Source organism: Mus caroli, unplaced genomic scaffold (genome assembly GCF_978045245.1).
Source record: "Mus caroli unplaced genomic scaffold, Mus_caroli_1 scaffold_4, whole genome shotgun sequence".
NCBI classification, from domain to species: Eukaryota; Metazoa; Chordata; class Mammalia; order Rodentia; family Muridae; genus Mus; species Mus caroli.
The window spans coordinates 141,114,023-141,122,263 of record NW_028227259.1 but is presented as its reverse complement, the minus strand read 5'-3'; the positions used below and the strand labels follow the sequence as shown (position 1 = coordinate 141,122,263).

Below are 8,241 nucleotides of genomic sequence, written 5' to 3'. Positions count from 1 at the left end.
CTTTCCTTGAGTCCAAGATCTACCTCTGAAAAATGGAGATAGTGATATCTCACAGTGCCACGGTGTTTGATCAAAGACTGGGTACTGAAGAGGGACCAAATCCTCCTCCACCTTGGTATAGAAAGTTCAAAATGTGTATAAGGGCCCACAGTGTAAGATTTAGTGTTTGGAAACATGTGTGTCCCTGGGGGGTACCCCCGGCTTGGTAGCCACCTCCTCAGTCCTGGACCGCTGAGGGTTAAAATGAAAGACCCACGCCCCCTTCGACTGCGCAGAGCCCACCTCGCCGAATTTGAAAAGGCGGCCCTGGAGAGGCGTGGGCGCCCCCCCCCCCAGACGACTTCCACCTCCGACCCTGACTTCACCGGCTGGCTCCCTGCGCTCCAGCCTGGGGCAACAGGGTCAGTCAAGCGGTCTGGGGCACTCCTGATCGTCCCCCGGCTCCCGGGACCCTAGGTCCCCGTGGGAGAGCCGTGCAAAATGAAGCTGGTTTTGCTGTTACCATGGGCGTGCTGCTGCTTGTGCGGGTCGGCGCTGGCCACCGGCTTTCTCTACCCGTTCCCGGCAGCAGCCTTGCAGCAGCACGGCTACCCGGAGCAGGGCGCCGGCTCCCCCGGCAACGGCTACTCGAGTCGCCGGTGAGTAAAACCAGTGACCGGGCCTGGGGGCACGATGGTTGGATCCAGGGACAGCGGGGGCTCGGAAGAGCCGTGACCCGGTACTAGTAACGCAGGACAGTGAGCCAGGGTCGCGGAGGGTTGGATCCAGCGACATCGGGGGCTGTGAAGAACACTGGCCCGGTGCTGGGGGGCCGCGGGATAGCGGACCAAGGACTGGACCACAGAAAAGGTGGTCGAATGTTAGGAGATCAGAGGCTCGACGGCGTGAGGGCCAGATCGAGGGACAACAGGGGATCCGAGGAGTTGAGGTCTGTTGGGTGTTGGGGTCGAAAGGCATGAGTTTGGGGCGCCGCGGAGCTGGATCGCCGGGCAGTGGGGATTCTGAGGCGTAATGGCTAGGGGCTGGGGGCGCAGGAACTAGATCAAAGGACAGTGAGGACTCCGAGGAGTGGTGGCTGGATGTTGGGGGATTCAGGACACGGGGGCGTGAGAATTAGAGCCAGTGCGCTCTCCAAGGCGCAGTGACCCCCTGCTGAGTGCTCTGTGCTTGGGGACGCACCACAGAGACTAAGAGGCAAAGTGGTCCAGTGATTGGGAAGGAAGGACATCGGACTTGTACCACGAGGCCTGAGGGCACGGAGACCGAAAGCGAGATGGGGAACAGTGGGGTGGCCTCTGAGGCACAGTAGCCCAGTGCTAAGGACGCAGGCCTGGGGACTACAGACGCCTGGAACGAACGACCATAGGAGCCTTGTGGTCGGGTGCAGGAGAGGGAATAGATATTGTGATCATTTGCTGGGACCCCGGGCCTAAAGACTTCGGGGAGCCAACTTGTGTGAGAGGGGTTCTGGAAACCCGGGGCCCCAGCCTTGGTGGTCTCCGGTCGCGCCCACTCCGTTTTTTTTTTCCCCTGTGCCCATCGGCCCTGGGCTTCGAATGGAGATGGCACCGACTTGCATCCGGGAGTCGCAGAGGGAGCTCCTGGGACTCACAAGACTCCGGGTTCAGCCCCCACAGAGTAGCCGGGCTCACCTGCGCGGCCTTGGCTTTGTGTTCCACAGCTCCCAGAGTTACCAAGGCCATGAGTCCTTTCGGTCGCCTGGCGACACTGGAGAGCCCATTCCATTCGGCCTTTGGGGTTCGAGGGGGCCGAAGAAAATTTGGCTGTCTAATTCACTCTGGAACAGGGTACCCACCCCGATCCCACGGCTCCGCAGTGGGCTTGGTGGAGGCGCGGGGTCACTCAGCCCTCAGTGCCTGGACCTGTCCGTTGCTTCCATCTACCGCCAGGTGGCGCGCTATCCTCCTCCGATGGTTTAGCGCTGTCTCAATGGTTTTTGAATTTTCAAAGAAAAGGCAGCGCACCCAAATATATATTACTGAGTTGTTTGCTAATCTTACCGAATTTAACTTTCCTATTCGACTATCTCTCCAATCCTCGCATCTGTACTAGCTCCACGCGGTGTATTTTGATCCTCACACCGCCACAGGATTAAGGAATTAAGTGACTCTTGCAGAGAACCCGAGTTTGGTTCTCAGCGCCCACTGCGTGGGTCTCCCAGAACTAACCCCCTTGCTCATATCTCCAGCTCCAGGCATCTGAGGTTCTCTTCTGGTCTCTGAGGGCGGGCACTGCGCTCACACTTAGGCGTACACACACACACACACACACACACACACACTTTAAAAAATAAAACTGCCTTTTGAATTTAGAGTCTCACTCTTTGAGTTCATTGTCAACACGCAGGATTGACTGCCAAACTTGTTCTATCGTCGCTTTCTCACTGCCTCCCCCGTTATGGAAGCTAGGAAGTAGGTCCCAGGTTCTATTATTGCCAGTTTGCCTGTGATTTTATTTTGTTGGGAAATAACTTTCTAGAAGCTTCTATTGGGAGAGAGCTGCAAACACAGACACCCACAGCAGTGTGGACTGTGCACACTTCCATATGTGAAGATGTAAGCAAGCTTGGGAAATTGTAGACCATTTTGTATAGTGTGAGCTGTGATTTCATTTTGGAACAAAACTGAACACAGGTGCTGGAGATTCAAACTCGGGTCCTCACACTTGTGCAGCAAGCTGCCTTACCTGTAGAGTCCTCTCTCCAGCTCCCTTTAAAACTTAAAATCTGGGATGGAGTCTCTCTAAGGTGCCTGGGCTGGTCTTACACTTGTGTATCACACGCTGGCCTCAGTCCGGTAACCCTTCTTCTTCAACTTCCAAAGTAGCTAGGGTTGCAGTCATGTACTGTTATGCCTGCCTTGGAAAGCAGTTTTTCTATGTGTTTGTAATACTGTGTTTGAGCAGTTATTGAGTATAGAGAGAATCTTGGGACTAAGCCAGAGGACTACACACACACACACACACACACACACTTCCCCTAATCTCTAGATTTGCATCTCGGGATTCAGCCAAGTTTGGATAAGTAGATACCAGACTCAATGACCATGACCAGGAATGTTATCAGTGTTTGCAGCGAGGAAAGCAGAACGGTGCGTGCTGGGAGCCATGGAGCGTCACCCTTGGAAGATCCCTGTCCTTTGCCAAGGTTTGCTGGTCGGGGCAGAAGAGGTGGTTCACAGGGAGCTGCAGTGCTGAGCTACTGTGCTTGCTGTACCAGGGGTTGGGAGGTTGAGACAGGAGGATTCCTGGGACTTGCTGGCCAGCAAGGCTAGCTGATCTATTGCGCTCCAGCTTCAGTGAGAGACCCAGTCTCAAAAAAGTCAAGTTGAGGGCCTTGACCTCTGCCCGCTCCCTGCGCACGCACACAAACACACCAAAATGTGCACACACACAAGTTCACGTGAAACTCGACTGCCTTCATTTTGTTTGGAGATATCTTCCAAAAGTTTCTATTAGAAGGATTCTCCAAACACACAGAGGGTTGCCTGCCAGTTTATCGCTTTCATTCTGTTCGGAAATATCTTTTCAAAGTTCCTATTGGGAGAGATCTCCAAGCACCCACAAAAGTGTGGACTTTGTATGCTTCCATATGTGAAGATAGAAGTGAAAAAGTCTCATACATTATAGAAGAGTACATACATACATACATGTATGGTGTGATGTCATTTATGGGATGAAGCGGTGCCACGCAGCTTCCCCTACGACCCCTGTAGTCCAGGGAGTGAACCCACTGCTTTGTACGTGTTAGGCAAGGGCCTTTTGAATTATTTTTATTAATAAAACTCTGTTAGCTAATTTGTATGTGTGTGAGTGTGCCATATGTATGTGTGCATGTGTGTTTGGATGTGCATCCCTTTGCATACACATGTGATGGCCAGAGGAGAATGTTCCAGATCTGTACCTCTCTGCCTTGTTCCTCCACAACACAATCTCTCATCTGAGCCCTCATGACCCAGATCATCTGTCCATGTTGGCTCTCTTTGATCATCTCTGTTAGAAGCCCAGCATGGGTTTCTGTGTTGGAGTTGCTTTGGGAAAACTACAAGAAAGCCCCTGAATTTTTTGGAAGGCCATTTTTAAGTACAGTCTTAGTGGTCTGTGGACGATCTCTCAGGATCCATGCTACCTGATATTGTCCCAGTGAATGGCCTTGTTTAATCTCCCGGAACCTGTCTTCTGCTCCATATGATGAGGTTCCCATGGAAACCACAGTGGGCATGAGATGCTGGCAGCAGAAGGGGATGCAGGGATTTGGGAGATTGACAAATACTCATCTAGCCTCATTCCTTTTTTCAGGTTCCAACTGTTTGTTTATGTGTGTATGCATGCCCACGCGTTGATATGTACCGGAGTTCACACGTATGTTCAAATGCCCCAATGAGCACACACATGTGGTGGACAGAGGACAACTTTGTGCATCCTTCCTGAGACACCATCTAGATTGGTTATAAGACAGGGTTTCTTACTGACCCGGACCTCACTGAGGAGGCCAGGCTGGCTGTCCAGGGAGTGCGAGTCCTTATTTGTCTCCCGGGCACAGGAACTTTGAGCGTGTACCAGCACACCTGGGTTCCCGCCCCCCGCCCCCCCCCCACAGGATCTGAGGATTGCTCTTGAAAGGCAGATATGTTACTGACTGAGTATCTCCCAGACCTCTCCTTTTTGCCTTTTGATACAGGGCCTCATATCATCCAGGCTAGCCTCGAAATTCCCAAGGATGATGCTCTACTCCTGATCTTCCCGGGGTTGTAAGTGCTCATTTGCATACCTGGTGCATACATTGCTTGGGATTGAACCCAGGCAGGACCTCTTACACACCGAGCTAGTGTTCTTACAACCTCGGCTACATCCCCAGGCCTCCCATCAGGAGAGTCAGACCTGCTGAGCTTTGTGCTCAGTCCTTCTCTGTCTGACAGAGCCACCTCTGCCTCTTACTACTGACCATTGTCCCTTGCTCTACTTCAGGCTGGCCAGCCCCATCTCTCTCTCTCTCTCTCTGTCTCCCCTACCACTTGCTCTCTCACCTTTTCAAGACAGGTGTAGCCCCGGCTGTCCTGGAAATTGCTCTGTAGAACTTGTCCTGGCTGGCCTTGAACTCAGTGATCTGCTTGCCTCTGCCTCCAGAGTGCTGGGATTAAAGGTGTGCACCACCACGCCCAGCACAAGCTCCGAGCTCTTCTAAATCATAACGCCAGTGGTGGTGACTGCTGTTGGTGTTAGGGTTTCGGGGTTCAGTCTGTCACAGAGAGAGCTAGGGCACATGCTCCACAGGCGCCTCTCAGAGATGAGGAGGGGTCTTACTCAGGGAAGACCCCAGGTTACTCAGGGTGTTTGTTTCTGTTCTTGTAGGATTTCAGTTGTGGGACCAGGAAAGATGATGGCTTAGTGAGTTAAAGTGCTTGCCCAGCAAGCCCTTGGCCCTGAGTTCAAATCCCCAGCAGTCACATAAAAAGCTGCCTGTGGCCCTGTACTCCACTGTGACCCTAGCACCCTGGCGGTAGAGACAATAGGCTCGCTGGTGCTGGATTCCACACTCATATGTGCATGCACACACACACACACGCATACACACACACACAACCACACACAACTCAATCACATCTTGGCTCAATGTGCAAAGTTTTTGCCCATTTCCTGACTGTCCTCTGTGCAGATGGATGGAGTGAACGCAGAACCTGAAACCATTCTGCGTCCCACTGGGAAACTGTCTGGCAGGCCTGTTTGGGAAAGGTTCCGAACCTCAATGTGATGACAGGGCTGTATCCCCATTCTTATCCCCACTATTGGCTCCTCTATTGCCTTCCCACCCCTCCCTCCCCCTCACTTTAACCTCCTTCCTGCTCCTTCTGTCTCCCTCTCCATCTCTACCTCCTCAGGAATGAGCAGCATTGAGGACATCTCCCAGGACAGTGGCCAGGTGTCTCAGAAGGTGGAGATCATTTGGAGGTGGTTGGTTTTCTCCATCCACAATGTAGGCCCCAGACATTGAACTCAGATCTTCAGTTTTGGTGACAAGGACCTTTACCTGCTGAGCCATTTAGCCAGCCCCTGGATTTTTTTTTTGGGGGGGGGGAAAGAAGGGGGAACATGATTTCTCTGTGTAGTCTTGGCTATCCTTGAGCTCTCTCTGTACATCAGGTTGCCCTGGAACTCAGAGATTCACCTGTTTCTGCCACCAGAGTGCAGGGATTAAAAGTGTGCACCGCCACTGCCAAGCCAACTGCAAAGTCCCTGGCTTTTTAAAAATCTGAGTTCTGGGGGTCAAACTCAAGTCCCCAGGCTTGTAAGGTAAGCACTTTCATGGCTGATCCATCTCCCCAGCCACTCAATATTCTTCTCTTTAACTTTGTGTAACATCTGCTAGGACACTGAAATATATCCACTGAGGAGATAGGCTACCTCTCGCCTCCTCCTGGCCTTTCTAGGATGGTATTATGTAACACTATTTCTGGAGAGATGAGAACAGACTTCTACACACACAAAATATGGAACCAGCAGAGATCATGGCAAAGGCACTATCAAAGTCCAACTTGGTGAACCAATGAGTTAATTGTAGTTCCTCACAGGAAGATGGGTGAGGAGTTAATTACAAAAACATGAGTAATTCAAGGCAGCTGCATCCCTGAGAGCATGGGTGATGGCTCATGAAAAATGGAGCTCTCTGGATAACTTGCAGGCTGATCAGCAGTCTGGGTAGCCTCCTCTACTCAGTAGTCTACTGCTTATAGAACCTTGGGTGAGGGCCATTGTGAATCTCTTAAATTTCAGGAACTTCCAGAGACTTGTGTGTTTGCTTGTTTACTTCCTGAGTTTTCAGAAGCCTCCCTTTGGAACTTACTGAGTTTTAAAGAGCTTCACTCAAGAATGGAGTATTAGAACTGGAGGAAATTGCTACCCAAGAGATCGTTTTCTAGTCTCTCACTCCATCTTGGAGCCTCTCAAGTCCACCTTGGTTTCCCCTCTCTCCATCCCACTGGAGGCTATTGTCCCTGGGTTCTAGATGCATGGTTCACGGAAATAAGGGAATGGGCTCTCCAACTCAGGACATCCTGACTGCAGTCCCTGCACCGAGCTGGCAGTGCCAGGGCACACTCAGAGAATGCCTTACTGGAAAGTTGTCATTTAGTCTGTCCCTTGCATTCTAGAGCAACTGTGATACCCTTGGTGGCTTGGAGATCCTGAATTACCTGGCAGGACTTCTCTGTATGGGGCCTCCCACAGTGGGTCTGGAGCCCTTGGCTGGTGGGAAGACACGCTGGCCTTGAACTCAGAAATCCACCTGACTCTGCCTCCCAGGTGCTGGGACTAAAGGCCTGAGCCACCACTGCTCGGCCTGATTCTTTTTAAAATAACATTTCCTGGGGCTGGGGCGATGGCCCAGTGACTTCGAGCTCAGTCTGGCTGAGGACTGGAGTTCTGTTCCTAGCATCTTTTGGGGGTAGCTCACAATCACAGGCAAGGTCAGCTCCAGGGGATCTGGTGCTCTCTTCTAACTTCTTCAAGTTATCCACATATGTGAGAAGACACAGGAAGAGAGACACATACACACACACACACACACATACACACACATACACACACACATATACACATATACATACACACACATATACACACACACACACATAAACACACATATACATACACACACACACACACACATACACACACATACACACACACATATACACATATACATACACATACATATACACACACACACATAAACACACATATACATACACACACACACACACATACACACACATACACACACACATATACACATATACATACACACATATACACACACACACATAAACACACATATACATACACACATACACACACACATACACACACACATACACACACATACACACACACATACACACATATACATACACATACATATACACACACACATAAACACACATATACACACACATACACACACACATACACACACACACATACACACACATACACACACACACACATACACAGATTATTTGTTTATGTGTATGTGCATGCTTGTAAGCTTCCACGCTGTGACATGTGGAAACCAGAGGGCGATTTGTGGAAGTTGATTAGCTCCCTCCACTGTGTGGGTTCAGGGTATCGAACTCAGGCTGTCAGGCTAGGCAGCAGTCACCTCCACCCACCTAGCCACTTCATGGGCCTGCCACCTTAGTTTTTGAGACATTGACTTTTTTTTTT

The 8,241-nt window shown here is 50.9% G+C and overlaps 1 protein-coding gene across 2 annotated transcripts in view; it reads left to right on the top strand.

The window, feature by feature from the left end:
* Window positions 1-343: 343 nt before the first annotated feature.
* Window positions 344-8,241, top strand: part of Col26a1 (collagen type XXVI alpha 1 chain) — a 135,711-nt gene continuing 127,813 nt past the window's right edge. For both annotated transcript variants that reach the window (XM_085836333.1, XM_085836332.1), the window contains exon 1: window positions 344-638. In XM_085836333.1, the coding sequence (XP_085692459.1) occupies window positions 481-638 (158 nt within the window). In that variant the 5' untranslated portion in view covers window positions 344-480. The remainder of the gene's footprint in view (window positions 639-8,241) is intronic.